General features: G+C 50.2%; 1 protein-coding gene across 2 annotated transcripts in view; it reads left to right on the top strand.

The window, feature by feature from the left end:
- Positions 1 to 7907: 7907 nt before the first annotated feature.
- LOC134969563 (FH1/FH2 domain-containing protein 1-like) overlaps positions 7908 to 20966 on the top strand; it is a 190521-nt gene continuing 177462 nt past the window's right edge. For both annotated transcript variants that reach the window (XM_063945597.1, XM_063945596.1), the window contains exon 1: positions 7908 to 8333. In XM_063945597.1, the coding sequence (XP_063801667.1) occupies positions 8169 to 8333 (165 nt within the window). In that variant the 5' untranslated portion in view covers positions 7908 to 8168. The remainder of the gene's footprint in view (positions 8334 to 20966) is intronic.

Below are 20966 nucleotides of genomic sequence, written 5' to 3'. Positions count from 1 at the left end.
TCTCTTGAAGTTCCGGTTACCAAGTCCTTCTTGGCCAATCCGGAGCCACGAATATAGTGCTTACTCCTCTCCATCTTATCAATCTCAGTACCTTGGGTATGAGAGGCAGAGGAGGGAACACATACACTGACTGGTACACCCACGGTGTTACCAGAGCGTCTACAGCTATTGCCTGAGGGTCCCTTGACCTGGCGCAATACCTGTCGAGTTTTTCCCAACGGTTTATAATCATGTGGAAGACTTCTGGGTGAAGTCCCCACTCTCCCGGGTGGAGGTTTTGCTGAGGAAGTCTGCTTCCCAGTTGTCCACTCCCGGAATGAATACTGCTGACAGTGCTATCACATGATTTTCCGCCCAGCGAAAAATCCTTGCAGCTTCTGCCATTGCCCTCCTGCTTCTTGTGCCACCCTGTCTGTTTACGTGGGTGACTGCCGTGATGTTGTCCGACTGGATCAACACCGGCTGACCTTGAAGCAGAGGTCTTGCTAATCTTAGAGCATTGTAAATGGCCCTTAGCTTCAGGATATTTATGTGAAGTGATGTCTCCAGGCTTGACCATAAGCTCTGGATATTCCTTCCCTGTGTGACTGCTCCCCAGCCTCGCAGGCTGGCGTCCGTGGTCACCAGGACCCAGTCCTGAATGCCGAATCTGCGGCCCTCTAGAAGATGAGCACTCTGCAACCACCACAGGAGGGATACCCTTGTCCTTGGTGACAGGGTTATCCGCTGATGCATCTGAAGATGCGACCCGGACCATTTGTCCAGCAGGTCCCACTGGAAAGTTCTTGCGTGGAATCTGCCGAATGGGATTGCTTCGTAGGAAGCCACCATTTTACCCAGAACCCTTGTGCATTGATGCACTGAGACTTGGCTCGGTTTTAGGAGGTTCCTGACGAGCTCGGATAACTCCCTGGCTTTCTCCTCCGGGAGAAACACCTTTTTCTGGACTGTGTCCAGGATCATCCCTAGGAACAGAAGACAAGTCGTCGGAACCAGCTGCGATTTTGGAATATTGAGAATCCAATCGTGCTGCCGCAACACTACCTGAGATAGTGCTACACCGACCTCCAACTGTTCCCTGGATCTTACCCTTATCAGGGAATCGTCCAAGTAAGGTAACTAAAATTCCCTTCCTTCGAAGGAATATCATCATTTCGGTCATTACCTTGGTAAAGACCCGGGGTGCCGTGGACCATCCATACGGCAGCGTCTGAACTGATAGTGACAGTTCTGTACCATAAACCTGAGGTACCCTTGGTGAGAAGGGTAAATTTTGACATGAAGGTAAGCATCCTTGATGTCCCGAGACATCATGTAGTCCCCTTCTTCCAGGTTCGCAATCACTGCTCTGAGTGACTCAATCTTGAATTTGAACCTCTGTATGTAAGTGTTCAAAGATTTTAGATTTAGAATCGGTCTCACCGAGCCGTCTGGCTTCGGTACCACAACAGTGTGGAATAATACCCCGTTCCCTGTTGCAGGAGGGGTACCTTGATTATCACCTGCTGGGAATACAGCTTGTGAATGGCTTCCAAAACTGTCTCCGTGTCAGAAGGAGACATCGGTAAAGCCGACTTTAGGAAACGGCGAGGGGGAGACGTCTCGAATTCTAATTTGTACCCCTGAGATATCACCTGAAGGATCCAGGGGTCTACTTGCGAGTGAGCCCACTGCGCGCTGAAATTCATTGAGACGGGCCCACCACCGTGCATGATTCTGCTTGTAAAGCCCCAGCGTCATACTGAGGGCTTGGCAGAGGCGGGAGAGGGTTTCTGTTCCTGGGAACTGGCTGATTTCTGCAGCCTTTTTCCTCTCCCTCTGTCACGGGGCAGAAATGAGGAACCTTTTGCCCCTTGTCCACGAAAAGACTGCGCCTGATAATACGGCGTCTTCTCATGTTGAGAGGCGACCTGGAGTACAAACGTGGATTTCCCAGCTTTTGCCGTGGCCACCAGGTCTGAAAGACCGACCCCAAATAACTCCTCCCCTTAATAAGGCAATACTTCCAAATGCCGTTTGGAATACGCATCACCTGACCACTGACGTGTCCATAACCCTCTACTGGTAGAAATGGACAACGCACTTAGACTTGATGCCAGTCGGCAAATATTCCGCTGTGCATCACGCATATATAGAAATGCATCTTTTAAATGCTCTATAGGCAAAAATATACTGTCCCTATCTAGGGTATCAATATTTTCAGTCAGGGAATCCGACCACGCCAACCCAGCACTGCACATCCAGGCTGAGGCTATTGCTGGTCGCAGTATAACACCAGTATGTGTGTAAATACATTTTAGGATACCCTCCTGCTTTCTATCAGCAGGATCCTTAAGGGCGGCCATCTCAGGAGAGGGTAGAGCCCTTACAAGCGTGTGAGCGCTTTATCCCCCCTAGGGGGTGTTTCCCAACGCACCCTAACCTCTGGCGGGAAAGGATATAATGCCAATAACATTTTTGAAATTATCAGTTGTTATCGGGGGAAAACCACGCATCATCACACACCTCATTTAATTTCTCAGATTCAGGAAAACTACAGGTAGTTTTTCCTCACCGAACATAATACCCCTTTTTGGTGGTACTCGTATTATCAGAAATGTGTAAAACATTTTTCATTGCCTCAATCATGTAACGTGTGGCCCTACTGGAAGTCACATTTGTCTCTTCACCGTCGACACTGGAGTCAGTATCCGTGTCGGCGTCTATATCTGCCATCTGAGGTAACGGGTGCTTTAGAGCCCCTGACGGCCTATGAGACGTCTGGACAGGCACAAGCTGAGTAGCCGGCTGTCTCATGTCAACCACTGTCTTTTATACAGAGCTGACACTGTCACGTAATTCCTTCCAACAGTTCATCCACTCAGGTGTCGACCCCCTAGGGGGTGACATCACTATTACAGGCAATCTGCTCCGTCTCCACATCATTTTTCTCCTCATACATGTCGACACAAACGTACCGACATACAGCACACACACAGGGAATGCTCTGATAGAGGACAGGACCCCACTAGCCCTTTGGGGAGACAGAGGGAGAGTTTGCCAGCACACACCAGAGCGCTATATATATATATATACAGGGATAACCTTATATAAGTGTTTTTCCCCTTATAGCTGCTGTATCTTTAATACTGCGCGTAATTAGTGCCCCCCCCCCTCTCTTTTTTAACCCTTTCTGTAGTGTAGTGACTGCAGGGGAGAGACAGGGAGCTTCCCTCCAACGGAGCTGTGAGGGAAAATGGCGCCAGTGTGCTGAGGAGATAGGCTCCGCCCCCTTATCGGCGGCCTTATCTCCCGTTTTTCTATGTATTCTGGCAGGGGTTAAATGCATCCATATAGCCCAGGAGCTATATGTGATGCATTTTTTGCCATCCAAGGTGTTTTTTATTGCGTCTCAGGGCGCCCCCCCCCCCAGCGCCCTGCACCCTCAGTGACCGGAGTGTGAAGTGTGCTGAGAGCAATGGCGCACAGCTGCAGTGCTGTGCGCTACCTTGTTGAAGACAGACGTCTTCTGCCGCCGATTTTCCGGACCTCTTCTGCCTTCTGGCTCTGTAAGGGGGCCGGCGGCGCGGCTCTGGGACCCATCCAGGCTGGGCCTGTGATCGTCCCTCTGGAGCTAATGTCCAGTAGCCTAAGAAGCCCAATCTACTCTGCACGCAGGTGAGTTCGCTTCTTCTCCCCTTAGTCCCTCGATGCAGTGAGCCTGTTGCCAGCAGGTCTCACTGAAAATAAAAAACCTAAACTAAAACTTTCACTAAGAAGCTCAGGAGAGCCCCTAGTGTGCACCCTTCTCGTTCGGGCACAGAGATCTAACTGAGGCTTGGAGGAGGGTCATAGGGAGAGGAGCCAGTGCACACCAGATAGTCCTAAAGCTTTCTTTAGATGTGCCCAGTCTCCTGCGGAGCCGCTATTCCCCATGGTCCTTACGGAGTCCCCAGCATCCACTTAGGACGTTAGAGAAATAAAGCAGCCAGTATTTACTCTGCACAGAAACAAAATAACCCACCCAAATGTAACTCTCTGCAAATGTTATATTTGCCCCCCACCCTCTCCCCCCGCAGTGCACATGGGGGGTCATTCCAACCCGTTTGAACACAGTGGTCGCCGGCCAGCGATGCCGCCAGTGCAGAAAGTGATCGCAGCGGCGAACGCATGAAGACTGACAGGCAGGAGGCGTTCCGGGGTGGATACTGACCGTTTTCAAGGCGTGGTGAGGTGAACGCAAGCGGATCCAGGACCTTCGTCGCTGGATCCGTCGCACAGGGTAAGTAACTCTTATCCTGGTCTTGTTTTGCAGGAAACTTTTTTAGCATAGCAGGGCTGCACAAGCGATGCTAAAATACACTCCCCATAGACGGCATCAAGTTGAGCAGCAAAAAGTTGCTACGTCCGATCAACTTGGAATGAGGGCCATGAGGGCCATGGTTTTGCCCAATTGATAACAAATTTGCTGCTACGATCAGGTCTGAATTACCCCCAGTGTCAACCTCTCTCCCCAGTTACACAGCATCAGTCTCTCTCCTCAGTTACATCATGTCAGTCTCATTCCTTAGTTACACAGTGTCAGTCACTCTCCTCAGTTACACAGCATCAGTCTCTCTCCAGAGTTACAGTGTCAGCCTCTTTCCTCAGTGTCAGTCTCTCACCTCAGTTACATCGCGAGTGTCAGTCTCATTCCTCAATTACACAGTGTCAGTCACTCTCCTCAGTTACACAGCGTCAGTCTCTCTCCTCAGTTACACAGCATCAGTCTCTCTCCTCAGTTACACAGCGTCAGTCTCTCTCCTCAGTTACACAGCATAAGTCTCTCTCCTCAGTTACACAGCGTCAGTCTCTCTCCTCAGTTACACAGCGTCAGTCTCTCTCCTCAGTTACACAGCATCAGTCTTTCTCCTCAGTTACACAGCGTCAGTCTCTCTCCTCAGTTACACAGCATCAGTCTTTCTCCTCAGTTACACAGCGTCAGTCTCTCTCCTCAGTTACACAGTGTCAGCCTCTTTCCTCACACAGTGTCAGTCTCCCAGTTACAGTGTCAGTCTCTCTCCATAGTTACACAGTGAATGCCTGTTTCTCTCTCTTCAGTTACACAGTATCAGTCTCTCTTCTCAGTTACACTGTGAATGCCTGTTTATCTCTCTTCAGTTACACAGTGAATGCCTGTTTCTCTCTCCTCAGTTACACATTATCAGTCTCTCTCCTCAGTTACACAGTGAATGCCTGTTTCTCTCTCCTCAGTTACACAGTGAATGCCTGTTTCTCTCTCCTCAGTTACACAGTGAATGCCTGTTTCTATCTCCTCAGTTACACAGTGAATGCCTGTTTTTATCTCCTCAGTTACACAGTGAATGCCTGTTTCTCTCTCTCTTCAGTTACACAGTGAATGCCTGTTTCTATCTCCTCAGTTACACAGTGAATGCCTGTTTCTCTCTCTTCAGTTACACAATATCAGTCTCTCTCCTCAGTTACACAGTAAGTATCAGTCTCTCTCCTCAGTTACACAATGCCATTCTCTCCTCAGTCAAAAAGAAACAGTCTCTCTCCTCACTTAGGTGCTTATTTATCATTAATTGCATATTCAGTGCGATCTGGACATGATATTAGCTCCCAAAATCGCATTGCAACATGCGGTTATAACAGCTTTGTGTATCCCCAGGGGGATGTAATTATGTGACCGGCGCGGCGGTCACAATACCTCCACCTACGTCCTGCCTCCTCTAAATCCCGATAGTCGGCATGCCGACTATCAGGGACTATTCCCACTCGTGGGTGTCCACGACACCCATAGACATAGAGTGGGAATATAACCCGCAAGGGGCTTGTTGCGCTCCCCCCCCGCATTTCGCCGACGGGATCCCGCGGTTGTTAAGCTGAACGCCAGGATCCCCAGCGGCGGTCACGCATACCCAACCCATCATAGGGTACCTGCAGGGACAATCCCTCTGGTGTGTCCAGTGAGCTGCCGGTACTCCTGCATGGTCCCGCTGACCGCAAGCAGCCATTTCTATGGAATGTGCTGGGATGTAATTGGGATCCTGGCGGTCAAAATCCCAACGCCAGAATCCCGACCGCCAGAATGCCAGCAGCGGCGCCACAGCTATTCCCTCTCCTGGGTGTCCACGACACCCATGGAGGGCTAATAGAACCTGTGGCGAGCGCATCGAGCCACCAGGCCCGCAGAGTGGTGAGCGCAGCGAGCCTGCAAGGGGCTCCGTTGCGCTCGCCCAACTGTTGCCATTCTGGCAGTCGGGATTCCGGCGTTGGGGATCCCATACCCAACATGTGTAGCTCATAGGATACAGTGGGCTGCAGGGTCCAATCTCCGGAATGCTTCCCATTACGGAAATTGGTAAATCTGGCAGCATCGCATTTCCCATAGAAACCTATGGGGGATGCTGCTGCTGCTGGAGGGAATGGAGGGGTCGCAGCAAGTATTGGAGATATCTTCTGTGGTCCTTCCTACATTCATTCAGAGGATAGTTAATATTTGCGGTTCACAGCAAATATTCAATGATAACGGGCCCCTCAGTGTCTGTCTTCCTAATCAGTTACACATCGAGTGTCAGTCTTTCTCTTCGGTTATACCCCTTTCATACATACGCCTAAAACCAGCTTTCTGTGTGTGACCGCTCATCACCCGGGTCCTGCTTATGTCTGAAAGCTTCTACACGGGTTGAGAGTCCCAGGTCAGTGACCCTGCTCGCTACCACGGTTTCTCACAGGATTTGCAACCATGTAGACGACTCCACTGAGGGGTCTATTTACTAAGCATTGGATGGAGATAAAGTGGATGGAGATAAAGTACCAGCCAACCAGCTCTTAACTATCATTTTTCAAAAGCAGGCTGTAACATGGTAGTTTGGAGCTGATTGGCTGATACACTTTATCTCCATCCAAGGCTTAGTAAATAGACCCCTTAGGTCTGAAAGATGCGACCCGTGTCTTGATAGCCTGGGTTTTACCTAAAAGAAACTGATTGGCCAGGGACAGTAGCGCTTGCAGATGAGATAATCTCCAAGCACCTACTGAATGGCGGAGGATCCGGGTCACTGGAAGACCCAGGTACGGTGTGGAGGATGACGACCCGGGAATAACCTGGGTCATCGTCCACGAGTGAAAGAGGTAACCCTGGCTTCAACCCGTGCTCTGTGTTCTGGGTCCAACAGGGTAATTATGTCTGAATGGGGCTTACACAGCGAGTGTCAGTTTCTCTCTCCTCAGTTACACAGTGACAGTCTCAGTGCCCTCAGTGAGTCTCACACCTCAGTCAGCCACACAGTGACAGTCTCTCCCCTCTGTCAGGCAGTCACACACTGGCAGTCTCTCTCCTCAGTCTCACAGTGTCTCTCTCTCTCCTCAGCTCATTCACACAGTGACAGTCTCTCCCCTCAATCACACAGTAACAGTCTATCTCCCCTTAGTCAGTCACACAGTGACAGTCTCTCCCCTCAGTGACACATTGACAGTCTCTCTCCCCTTAGTCAGTCACACAGTGAGTCTCTGTCCACTTAATCAGTGACAGTCTCTCCCCTCATTCATTCACTCACACAGTGACAATCTCTCCCCTAAGTCAGCCACAGTGACAGTCTCTTCCCTCAGTCAGTCACAGTGACCGTCTCTCCCCTCAGTCAGGCAGTCACACAGTGCAAGTCTCTCCTCAGTCAGGCAATCACTCAGTGCCAGTCTCTCCCCTCAGTCAGGCAGTCACTCAGTGCCAGTCTCTCCCCTCATTCAGGCAGTCACTCAGTGCCAGTCTCTCCCCTCATTCAGGCAGTCACTCAGTGCCAGTCTCTCCCCTCAGTCTGCCACAGTGACCGTCTCTCCCCTCAGTCAGGCAGTCAGACAGTGCCAGTCTCTCCCCCTCAGTCAGTCACACATGCCAGTCTCTCCCCTCAGTCACACAGTGCCAGTCTCTCCTCAGTCAGGTAATCACTCAGTGCCAGTCTCTACCCCTCAGTCTTTCACACATGTCAGTCTCCCCTCGTTCAGGCAGTCACACACAGTGACATGACAACAGAGTACGATGACTGAGCAGCAGCAGTCCCTCTCCCCGCCCCTGACGTCACGGCCCCGCCCCGGCACCCGGTGAGCAGCGGCGGAACTCGGCTCCGGGCAGTGTGTGGAGCAGTCACCGGGGAGCCCGGGCACTGAGCGGTCGCAGCCGAGCAGTCGCCATGGCGTTGATTGCGTGCCGGGTGCAGTACCTGGATGACATGGACCCCTTCATCTGCACCAACTTCCCGGAGCCCCGGAGACCCCCGGTGTACAACTTCCCGGAGTCTGCCCCGCTCATCGAGCATCTGCCAGCCCTGTACAAGCTGCTGGAGGCCCCGCTCAAGGTACCGGAGACCGTCACACTGGCGGGATGAGGGGCTTGTGGGGTCCCTGCATAGCTCTCTGGGGTGTGTGCTGTTATGGGGGGATCACAGGAGGGGTGTGTGCTGTTATGGGGGAATCACAGGAGGCGGTGTGCTTTTTATGGGGGGATCACAGGAGGTGTATGTGTGCTGTTATGAGGGGGAGGTCATAAGGGGTGGGGGGTTATGGGGGGATCATAGGAGATGGGGGGGGGTTATGGATATGAGGTGCACACAGGAGGTGTGTGTGCTGTTATGGGGGGATCACAGGAGGGGTATGTGCTGTTATGGGGGGATCACAGGAGGGGTGTGCGGGGTTATGGTATGAGGTGCACACAGGAGGTGGGGAGTTATGGGTATCGGGTACGCATAGGAGGTGGGGGGTTATGGATATGAGGTGCGCACAAGAGGTGTGAGTGTGGGGGGTTATGGGTATGAGGTGCGCACAGGAGGTGGGGGGTTATGGGTATGAGGTGCGCACAGGGGGTTATGGGTATGAGGTGCGCACAGGGGGTTATTGGTATGAGGTGCGCACAGGGGGTGATGTGTTATGGGTATGAGGTGCGCACAGGGGGTGGGGGGTTATGGGTATGAGGTGCGCACAAGAGGTGGGGGGGGGGTATGGATATGAGGTGCGCACAAGAGGCGTAAGTGTGGGGGGTTATGGGTATGAGGTACGCACAGGAGGTGGGGGGTTATGGGTATGAGGTGCGCACAGGGGGTTATTGGTATGAGGTGCGCACAGGGGGTGATGTGTTATGGGTATGAGGTGCGCACAGGGGGTGGGGGGTTATGGGTATGAGGTGCGCACAAGAGGTGGGGGGGTATGGATATGAGGTGCGCACAAGAGGCGTAAGTGTGGGGGGTTATGGGTATGAGGTACGCACAGGAGGTGGGGGGTTATGGGTATGAGGTGCGCACAGGAGGTGGGGGGTTATCGGTATGAGGTGCGCACAGGAGGTGGGAGGTATTATGGTTATGGGGGAGGTGGCTGCTTTTATGAATAATAGGGGGCACAAGGTAGGTGGGGGAGTTTAGCTGTCAGGATGTGTGGGGATAATGTTATTTGCCTTAAATGTAAAAATGTCATCAGGAAAGCAGGGTGATTGCACCACAGTAGTTGTGTTACCCTGCTCCGCCTAATGTTGGGACTGTTGGAGTTATTTATGGCTGTGCAAGTCACTGCTTGAAGCTGTAATGTTTTCCACAGCTCTGATTGGCTTCTATAGAGATGCCCCTCCGTGACCCTCCCACCCCACAGCCCTTCAATCCCCTATAATAATCCTCTTCTGGCAAAGCCTCTTCTGTCAGTGATCTGCAGGCTCAGTCCTTCTACACCCCCCATCTCTGAAGGGGGTAATAGTACACTTGTGCTTCCCAGAACTGTAGACAATGATAACTACAAAGGGGTCCCTCCTTATCATAAAGGGAAATCTGCGCACTCCAAAACCTTTGACCGTGAAACTTTAATGTGTTGGGCAAAAATCTGTTGCGCTTTGTGTTTTTAGGCTTTGCCATCCCTGCATTGGACCGTATTCCCTAATCCGCTCCACAGCTAATCCTGGGATGCATCGTAGAGTCCTGCCAGGTGAAAGGGTTAATCCCTGTGTCTGGGAATATAGGATCACGCCCTTCTTCCATATATGTGTCTATCCCAAATTTAGCTGAAGTAACTGTTGGCAGGCATGGCTAGTCTGGATCCCTGGAACATACCTCTCCCCATGACCCTTTGATCGCTCCTCTCAGCTTTTTTACTTAAATCCCTCCTGGCTCCTAAAAGCAGTCTCTGCAGAAAGCAGGCCCCACTCTCGCTTATAGTGTACACCTGTTACTACCTGGGCACCTTAGTAACTGGCATTGTTCTGCGGGACCCACCTTGGGGGCTTTCGGGCACAAGAGTCTGCAGAACAGGTTTTGGTGCACGTTCATTGTGCTCAGGTCCCAGGTGTGAGCGTCTACCGTTACAAAGGAAAGTTTAGGAATGTCTTGCCATGTGAGGTCCCAGTGAGTCACCCCTGATGGGGTAGCTGACTAACTGCTCCGTCACAGTCTACTTACTGTTCATACGTTAATATGTTTTCTCTATCGTCCTAAGTGGATGCTGGGGTTCCTGAAAGGACCATGGGGAATAGCGGCTCCGCAGGAGACAGGGCACAAAAAAGTAAAGCTTTACTAGGTCAGGTGGTGTGCACTGGCTCCTCCCCCTATGACCCTCCTCCAGACTCCAGTTAGATTTTGTGCCCGAACGAGAAGGGTGCAATCTAGGTGGCTCTCCTAAAGAGCTGCTTAGAGAAAGTTTAGTTTAGGTTTTTTTTTTTTTTTTTTTTCTCTTTACAGTGAGTCCTGCTGGCAACAGGATCACTGCAACGTGGGACTTAGGGGGAAAGTAGTAAACTCACCTGCATGCAGAGTGGATTTGCTGCTTGGCTACTGGACACCATTAGCTCCAGAGGGATCGAACACAGGCCCAGCCGTGGAGTCCGGTCCCGGAGCCGCGCCGCCGACCCCCTTGCAGATGCTGAAGCGTGAAGAGGTCCGGAAACCGGCGGCTGAAGACTCCTCAGTCTTCATAAGGTAGCGCACAGCACTGCAGCTGTGCGCCATTTTCCTCTCAGCACACTTCACTGGGCAGTCACTGAGGGTGCAGAGCGCTGGGGGGGGGCGCTCTGAGAGGCAAATATAAACCTTATACAAGGCTAAAAATACCTCACATATAGCCCATAGGGGCTATATGGAGATATTTAACCCCTGCCTGACTGGAAAAATAGCGGGAGAAGAACCCGCCGAAAAAGGGGCGGGGCCTATCTCCTCAGCACACGGCGCCATTTTCTGTCACAGCTCCGCTGGTCAGAACGGCTCCCAGGTCTCTCCCCTGCACTGCACTACAGAAACAGGGTAAAACAGAGAGGGGGGGCACATTAATGGCTATATATATATATATTAAAGCAGCTATAAGGGAGCACTTAATATAAGGATATCCCTTGTATATATAGCGCTTTGTGGTGTGTGCTGGCAGACTCTCCCTCTGTCTCCCCAAAAGGGCTAGTGGGTCCTGTCTTCATTAGAGCATTCCCTGTGAGTTTGCGGTGTGTGTCGGTACGTGGTGTCGACATGTATGAGGACGATATTGGTGTGGAGGCGGAGCAATTGCCAAATATGCAGATGTCACCCCCCAGGGGGTCGACACCAGAATGGATGCCTTTATTTGTGGAATTACGTGATGGTTTATCTTCCCTTAAACAGTCAGTTGAGGACATGAGGCGGCCGGACAATCAATTAATGCCTGTCCAGGCGCCTCAAACACCGTCAGGGGCTGTAAAACGCCCTTTGCCTCAGTCGGTCGACACAGACCCAGACACGGGCACTGATTCCAGTGACGACGGTAGAAATTCAAACGTATTTTCCAGTAGGGCCACACGTTATATGATTTTGGCAATGAAGGAGACGTTACATTTAGCTGATACTACAGATACCGTAAAACAGGGTATTATGTATGGTGTGAAAAAACTACAAACAGTTTTTCCTGAATCAGAAGAATTAAATGACGTGTGTGATGAAGCGTGGGTTGCTCCTGATAAAAAGTTGATAATTTCAAAAAAGTTATTGGCATTATACCCTTTCCCGCCAGAGGTTAGGGCGCGCTGGGAAACACCCCCTAAGGTGGACAAGGCGCTCACACGCTTATCCAAACAAGTGGCGTTACCCTCTCCTGAGACGGCCGCACTTAAGGATCCATCAGATAGAAAGATGGAAGTTATTCAAAAGAATATATACACACATGCAGGTGTTATACTACGATCAGCTATAGCAACTGCCTGGATGTGCAGTGCTGGAGTAGTTTGGTCAGAATCCCTGATTGAAAATATTGATACCCTAGATAGGGACAATGTTTTACTGTCGTTAGAACAAATAAAGGATGCATTTATCTATATGCGTGATGCACAGAGGGATATTTGCACACTGGCATCTCGGGTGAGTGCTATGTCCATTTCAGCCAGAAGAGCCTTATGGACACGACAGTGGACAGGCGATGCGGATTCAAAACGTCACATGGAGGTTTTGCCGTATAAAGGGGAGGAGTTATTTGGAGTTGGTCTATCAGACTTGGTGGCCACGGCTACTGCCGGGAAATCCACTTTTTTACCTCAAGTCACTCCCCAACAGAGAAAGGCACCGACCTTTCAACCGCAGCCTTTTCGCTCCTACAAAAATAAGAGAGCAAAGGGCTTGTCGTACCTGCCACGAGGCAGAGGAAGAGGGAAGAGACACCAACAGGCAGCTCCTTCCCAGGAACAGAAGCCCTCCCCGGCTCCTGCAAAAACCTCAGCATGACGCTGGGGCCTCTCAAGCGGACTCGGGGACAGTGGGGGGCCGTCTCAAAAATTACAGCGCGCAGTGGGCTCACTCGCAGGTAGACCCCTGGATCCTGCAGATAATATCTCAGGGGTACAGGTTGGAATTAGAGACGGATCCTCCTCATCGTTTCCTGAAGTCTGCCTTACCAACCGTCTCTTCCGAAAGGGAGAGGGTGTTGGAAGCCATTCACAAGCTGTACGCTCAGCAGGTGATAGTCAAAGTACCCCTATTACAACAAGGAAAGGGGTATTATTCCACTCTATTTGTGGTACCGAAGCCGGATGGCTCGGTAAGGCCTATTCTAAATCTGAAGTCCTTGAACCTCTACATAAAAAAGTTCAAGTTCAAGATGGAGTCACTCAGAGCAGTGATAGCGAACCTGGAAGAAGGGGACTTTATGGTATCCTTGGACATCAAGGATGCGTATCTACACGTTCCGATTTACCCCGCACACCAGGGGTACCTCAGGTTCATTGTTCAAAACTGTCACTATCAGTTTCAGACGCTGCCGTTCGGATTGTCCACGGCGCCTCGGGTCTTTACCAAGGTAATGGCCGAGATGATGATTCTTCTTCGAAGAAAAGGCGTATTAGTTATCCCATACTTGGACGATCTCCTAATAAGGGCAAGGTCCAGAGAACAGCTGGAGACAGCTTTAGCACTATCTCAAGAGGTGCTAAGACAACACGGGTGGATTCTGAATATTCCAAAATCCCATTTAATCCCGACAACTCGTCTGCTGTTCCTAGGAATGATTCTGGACACGGTTCAGAAAAAGGTTTTCCTTCCAGAGGAAAAAGCCAAGGAGTTATCCGATCTGGTCAGGAACCTCCTAAAACCAGGAAAAGTGTCAGTACATCAATGCACAAGAGTCCTGGGAAAAATGGTGGCTTCTTACGAAGCAATTCCATTCGGCAGATTCCATGCAAGAATATTCCAAAGGGATCTGTTGGACAAATGGTCAGGGTCGCATCTGCAGATGCACCTGCGAATAACCCTGTCACCAAAGACAAGGGTGTCACTTCTGTGGTGGTTGCAGAAGGCTCACCTATTAGAAGGCCGCAGATTCGGCATTCAGGATTGGATCCTGGTGACCACGGACGCCAGCCTGAGAGGCTGGGGAGCAGTCACACAAGGAAGAAACTTCCAGGGAGTATGGACGAGTCTGGAAAAGTCTCTTCACATAAACATTCTGGAACTAAGAGCAATCTACAATGCTCTAAGCCAGGCGGAACTTCTCCTGCAAGGAAAGCCGGTGTTGATTCAGTCGGACAACATCACGGCGGTCGCCCATGTAAACAGGCAGGGCGGCACAAGAAGCAGGAGTGCAATGGCAGAAGCTGCCAAGATTCTTCGCTGGGCGGAGAATCACGTGATAGCACTGTCAGCAGTGTTCATCCCGGGCGTGGACAACTGGGAAGCAGACTTCCTCAGCAGACACGATCTTCATCCGGGAGAGTGGGGTCTACATCCAGAAGTCTTCAACATGTTAATAGACCGTTGGGAAAGACCAATTGTAGACATGATGGCGTCTCGCCTCAACAAGAAACTGGACAAATATTGCGCCAGGTCAAGAGATCCACAGGCAATAGCTGTGGACGCACTGGTAACTCCTTGGGTGTACCAGTCAGTGTATGTGTTTCCTCCTCTGCCGCTCATACCAAAGGTATTGAAGATCATACGGCAAAGAAGAGTAAGAACAATACTAGTGGTTCCGGATTGGCCGAGAAGGACTTGGTATCCGGAACTTCAAGAGATGCTCACGGACGAACCGTGGCCTCTACCTCTGAGAAGGGACCTGCTACAGCAGGGTCCCTGTCTTTTTCAAGACTTACCGCGGCTGCGTTTGACGGCATGGCGGTTGAACGCCAGATCCTAAAAGGGAAAGGCATTCCAGAAGAAGTCATTCCTACCTTGATTAAGGCACGGAAGGAAGTCACCGTGAAACATTATCACCGCATTTGGCGAAAATATGTAGCGTGGTGCGAGGATCGGAGGGTTCCGACGGAGGAATTCCAACTGGGTCGTTTCCTACATTTCCTGCAATCAGGATTATCTATGGGTCTCAAATTGGGATCCATTAAGGTTCAAATTTCGGCCCTGTCAATATTCTTCCAAAAAGAATTGGCCTCTGTCCCTGAGGTCCAGACTTTTGTCAAGGGAGTACTGCATATACAGCCTCCTGTGGTGCCTCCGGTGGCACCGTGGGATCTAAATGTAGTTTTAGATTTCCTCAAATCCCATTGGTTTGAACCATTGAAAAAGGTGGATTTGAAATATCTCACATTGAAAGTGACTATGTTACTAGCCCTGGCCTCTGCCAGGAGAGTATCTGAATTGGCGGCTTTATCTTATAAAAGTCCTTATCTAATCTTCCATTCGGATAGGGCAGAACTGCGGACTCGTCCGCATTTTCTCCCTAAAGTGGTATCAGCATTTCATCTGAACCAACCTATTGTGGTGCCTGCGGCCACTAGCGACTTGGAGGACTCCAAGTTGTTGGACGTTGTCAGAGCCTTAAAAATATACATTGCAAGGACGGCTGGAGTCAGAAAATCTGACTCGCTGTTTATATTGTATGCACCCAACAAGTTGGGCGCACCTGCTTCTAAGCAGTCGATTGCTCGTTGGATTTGTAACACAATTCAACTTGCACATTCTGTGGCAGGCCTGCCACAGCCTAAAACTGTAAAAGCCCACTCCACAAGGAAGGTGGGCTCATCTTGGGCGGCTGCCCGAGGGGTCTCGGCATTACAACTCTGCCGAGCAGCTACGTGGTCGGGGGAGAACACGTTTGTAAAATTTTACAAATTTGATACCCTGGCAAAGGAGGACCTGGAGTTCTCTCATTCGGTGCTGCAGAGTCATCCGCACTCTCCCGCCCGTTTGGGAGCTTTGGTATAATCCCCATGGTCCTTTCAGGAACCCCAGCATCCACTTAGGACGATAGAGAAAATAAGAATTTACTTACCGATAATTCTATTTCTCGGAGTCCGTAGTGGATGCTGGGCGCCCATCCCAAGTGCGGATTATCTGCAATACTTGTACATAGTTATTGTTAACTAATTCGGGTTATTGTTAAGGAGCCATCTTTAAGAGGCCCTTTCTGTTGTCATACTGTTAACTGGGTTTAGATCACAAGTTGTACGGTGTGATTGGTGTGGCTGGTATGAGTCTTACCCGGGATTCAAAATGCCTCCCTTATTGTGTATGCTCGTCCGGGCACAGTACCTAACTGGAGTCTGGAGGAGGGTCATAGGGGGAGGAGCCAGTGCACACCACCTGACCTAGTAAAGCTTTACTTTTTTGTGCCCTGTCTCCTGCGGAGCCGCTATTCCCCATGGTCCTTTCAGGAACCCCAGCATCCACTACGGACTCCGAGAAATAGAATTATCGGTAAGTAAATTCTTATTTTTAATTCCTGAGTTTCTATATTTTATTGTTTTTAAACTTTTTTTTTTTTTTTTTTTTTCTGGGCCACCGGTTCGATTTTTCCATTGCATATAAGTCGTTCTCCGCAAATTCGGAAATCAGAACGGCTGTGGGACCCATACACATGTTGTGTATTATTTAGTATAATGCAATTTACGTTGTGTGCCTCATGCAGTCTTTGCCGAGAAATGACAACATGCTCAGTGTGCACTGAGGCTTATTCAGTAATACGGGGCTTTGTGTGCAACTGTTCCATAACCCGTAGCACAATTAAACGTTTGCTCTCGTCATATAAAGTGCAATGTGAGTAAGGGTGATTCTGATTGGCTACTCTGGTTCCTATCACATTTTGCTTTTATTACATAAACGCTAATTGCTTTATGGGGAACTTCTCCTTTTCCGAAGCCGTTTTCCCTGCCCCATCGAGCTTGCGATATCATATAAACCTGTGGCACATATTTTTGCAGTTTTTATTTTAGTATATTATTATTTCACCCAGTTTTGGCGCACACACGTACAAAGGTGTGGGCCGATCTGCACTCGCTCGTACCCTATCTTACATTATTGATGAACATTGCTGCCAGAATAGAACTGACTTTTTTGTTTCATGGTGTGAAACGTTCCCTGCTGGAGGAATCCAAGGCCTTACGTCGCAGTTAATGCTTCTGCTGTTTGTTTTCCTTTCGCTGTCGTGTGGCTGCCAATACCTGTGATGTGTTTTCTACCTGTCAGCTGGGCATCCCAATAGCGCAAATGTTGACATAATACTGTGTATTTCTCTGATGTCCTAGTGGATGCTGGGACTCCGTAAGGACCATGGGGAATAGCGGCTCCGCAGGAGACAGGGCACAAAATAAAAGCTTAAGGATCAGGTGGTGTGCACTGGCTCCTCCCCCTATGACCCTCCTCCAAGCCTCAGTTAGATTTTTGTGCCCGGCCGAGAAGGGTGCAATCTAGGTGGCTCTCCTGAGCTGCTTAGAATAAAAGTTTAGTTTAGGATTTTTTATTTTCAGTGAGTCCTGCTGGCAACAGGCTCACTGCATCGTGGGACTAAGGGGAGAAGAAACGGACTCACCTGAGTGCAGAGTGGATCGGGTTTCTTAGGCTACTGGACATTAGCTCCAGAGGGACGATCACAGGTTCAGCCTGGATGGGTCACCGGAGCCGCGCCGCCGTCCCCCTTACAGAGCCAGAAGAGACGAAGAGGTCCGGTGAAATCGGCGGCAGAAGACGATCCTGTCTTCAGACTAAGGTAGCGCACAGCACCGCAGCTGTGCGCCATTGCTCTCAGCACACTTCACACTCCGGTCACTGAGGGTGCAGGGCGCTGGGGGGGGAGCGCCCTGAGACGCAATATTACAGTATATACCTTAGGTGGCTAAAAAGAATACATCACATATAGCTCCTGGGCTATATGGATGTATTTTACCCCTGCCATTTTACACAGAAAAAGCGGGAGATAAGGACGTCGTGAAGGGGCGGAGCCTATCTCCTCAGCACACAAGCGCCATTTTCCCTCACCGCTCCGCTGGAAGGACGGCTCCCTGACTCTCCCCTGCAGTCCTGCTTCAGAATCGGGGTAAAAAAGAGAAGGGGGGGCACGTTTGGCAGCAAATAAATATATTAACAGCAGCTATAAGGGAGTAACACTTATATAAGGTTATCCCTGTATATATATATAGCGCTGGGTGTGTGCTGGCAGACTCTCCCTCTGTCTCTCCAAAGGGCTAAGTGGGGTCCTGTCCTCTATCAGAGCATTCCCGGTGTGTGTGCTGTGTGTCGGTACGCGTGTGTCGACATGTATGAGGAGGAAAATGATGTGGAGGCGGAGCAGTTGCCTGTGTTGGTGATGTCACCCCCTAGGGAGTCGACACCTGACTGGATGATTGTATTTAAACAATTAAGTGATAATGTCAGCAATTTGCAAAAAACTGTTGACGACATGAGACAGCCGGCAAATCAATTAGTGCCTGTCCAGGCGTCTCAGACACCGTCAGGGGCGCTAAAACGCCCGTTACCTCAGTGGGTCGACACAGACCCTGACACAGATACTGAGTCTAGTGTCGACGGTGACGAGACAAACGTAATGTCCAGTAGGGCCACACGTTACATGATCACGGCAATGAAAGAGGCATTGAACCTTTCTGACACTACAAGTACCACAAAGAAGGGTATTATGTGGGGTGAGAAAAAACTACCAATAGTTTTTCCTGAGTCAGAGGAAATAAATGAGGTGTGTGAAAAAGCGTGGGTTTCCCCCGATAAAAAACAGCTAATTTCTAAAAAATTATTAGCATTATATCCTTTCCCGCCAGAGGTTAGGGCGCGTTGGGAAACACCCCCTAGGGTAGATAAGGCGCTCACACGTTTATCTAAACAAGTAGCGTTACCGTCTCCTGATACGGCCACCCTCAAAGAACCAGCTGATAGAAGGCTGGAAAATATCCTAAAAAGTATATACACACATACTGGTGTTATACTGCGACCAGCAATCGCCTCAGCCTGGATGTGCAGTGCTGGAGTCGCATGGTCGGATTCCCTGACTGAGAATATTGATACCCTGGATAGGGACAATATTTTGTTAACTATAGAACATTTAAAGGATGCATTACTATATATGCGTGATGCACAGAGGGATATTTGCACCCTGGCATCAAGAGTAAGTGCTATGTCCATCTCTGCCAGAAGAGCGTTATGGACGCGACAGTGGTCAGGGGATGCGGATTCCAAACGGCACATGGAAGTATTGCCGTATAAAGGGGAGGAGTTATTTGGGGCTGGTCTATCGGACCTGGTGGCCACGGCAACGGCTGGAAAATCCACCTTTTTACCCCAGGTCACTCCACATCAGCAGAAAAAGACACCGTCTTTTCAAACTCAGTCCTTTCGTTCCCATAAGTACAAGCGAGCAAAAGGCCACTCTTTTCTGCCCCGGGGCAGAGGAAGAGGAAAAAGACTGCACCATGCAGCCGCTTCCCAGGAGCAGAAGCCCTCCCCTGCTTCTGCCAAGTCTTCAGCATGACGCTGGGGCTTTACAAGCAGACTCAGATATGGTGGGGGCCCGTCTCAAGAATTTCAACGCGCAGTGGGCTCACTCGCAAGTGGATCCCTGGATTCTACAGGTAGTATCGCAGGGGTACAAACTGGAATTCGAGGCGTTTCCCCCTCGTCGGTTCCTGAAGTCTGCTTTACCAAAGTCTCCCTCCGACAGGGAGGCAGTTTTGGAAGCCATTCACAAGCTGTATTCCCAGCAGGTGATAATCAAGGTACCCCTCCTGCAACAAGGAAAGGGGTATTATTCCACGCTGTTTGTGGTACCGAAGCCGGACGGCTCGGTGAGACCAATTTTAAATCTGAAATCCTTGAACACTTACATAAAAAGGTTCAAATTCAAGATGGAGTCACTCAGAGCAGTGATAGCGAACCTGGAAGAAGGGGACTATATGGTGTCTCTGGACATCAAAGATGCTTATCTCCACGTCCCAATATACCCTTCTCACCAAGGGTACCTCAGGTTTGTAGTACAAAACTGTCATTATCAGTTTCAGACGCTGCCGTTTGGATTGTCCACGGCACCTCGGGTCTTTACCAAGGTAATGGCCGAAATGATGATTCTTCTACGAAGAAAAGGCATTTTAATTATCCCTTACTTGGACGATCTCCTGATAAGGGCAAGATCCAGGGAACAGTTAGAAGTCGGAGTAGCACTATCTCAGGTAGTGTTACGTCAGCACGGGTGGATTCTAAATATTCCAAAATCGCAGCTGATTCCAACGACACGTCTACTGTTCCTAGGAATGATTCTGGACACAGTCCAGAAGAAGGTGTTTCTCCCGGAGGAGAAGGCCAGGGAGTTATCCGAGCTAGTCAGGAACCTCCTAAAACCAGGCCAGGTCTCAGTGCATCAGTGCACGAGGGTCCTGGGAAAAATGGTGGCTTCTTACGAAGCGATTCCATTCGGAAGATTCCATGCAAGAACATTTCAGTGGGATCTACTGGACAAATGGTCCGGATCGCATCTGCAGATGCATCAGCGGATAACCCTGTCGCCAAGGACAAGGGTGTCTCTCCTGTGGTGGCTGCAGAGTGCTCATCTACTAGAGGGCCGCAGATTTGGCATTCAGGATTGGATCCTGGTAACCACGGATGCCAGCCTGAGAGGCTGGGGAGCAGTCACACAGGGAAGGAATTTCCAGGGCCTGTGGTCAAGCATGGAAACATCTCTTCATATAAACATTCTGGAACTAAGGGCCATTTACAATGCCCTAAGTCAAGCAAAACCTCTGCTTCAGGGTCAGGCGGTGTTGATCCAATCGGACAACATCACGTCAGTCGCCCACGTAAACAGACAGGGCGGCACGAGAAGCAGGAGGGCAATGGCAGAAGCTGCAAGGATTCTTCGCTGGGCGGAAAATCATGTGATAGCACTGTCAGCAGTTTTCATTCCGGGAGTGGACAACTGGGAAGCAGACTTCCTCAGCAGACACGACCTTCACCCGGGAGAGTGGGGACTTCACCCAGAAGTCTTCCACCTGATTGTAAACCGTTGGGAAAAACCAAAGGTGGACATGATGGCGTCACGTCTAAACAAAAAACTGGACAGATATTGCGCCAGGTCAAGGGACCCTCAGGCAATAGCAGTGGACGCTCTGGTAACGCCGTGGGTGTACCAGTCAGTGTATGTGTTCCCTCCTCTGCCTCTCATACCAAAAGTACTGAGAATCATAAGAAGGAGAGGAGTAAGAACTATACTCGTGGTCCCGGATTGGCCAAGAAGGACTTGGTACCCGGAACTTCAAGAGATGCTCACGGACGAACCGTGGCCTC

This window comes from Pseudophryne corroboree, chromosome 11, assembly GCF_028390025.1.
Source record: "Pseudophryne corroboree isolate aPseCor3 chromosome 11, aPseCor3.hap2, whole genome shotgun sequence".
Lineage (NCBI taxonomy): Eukaryota > Metazoa > Chordata > Amphibia > Anura > Myobatrachidae > Pseudophryne > Pseudophryne corroboree.
Note: the sequence above shows the minus strand (reverse complement) of the source record. Positions and strands in the feature narration are given on the sequence as shown.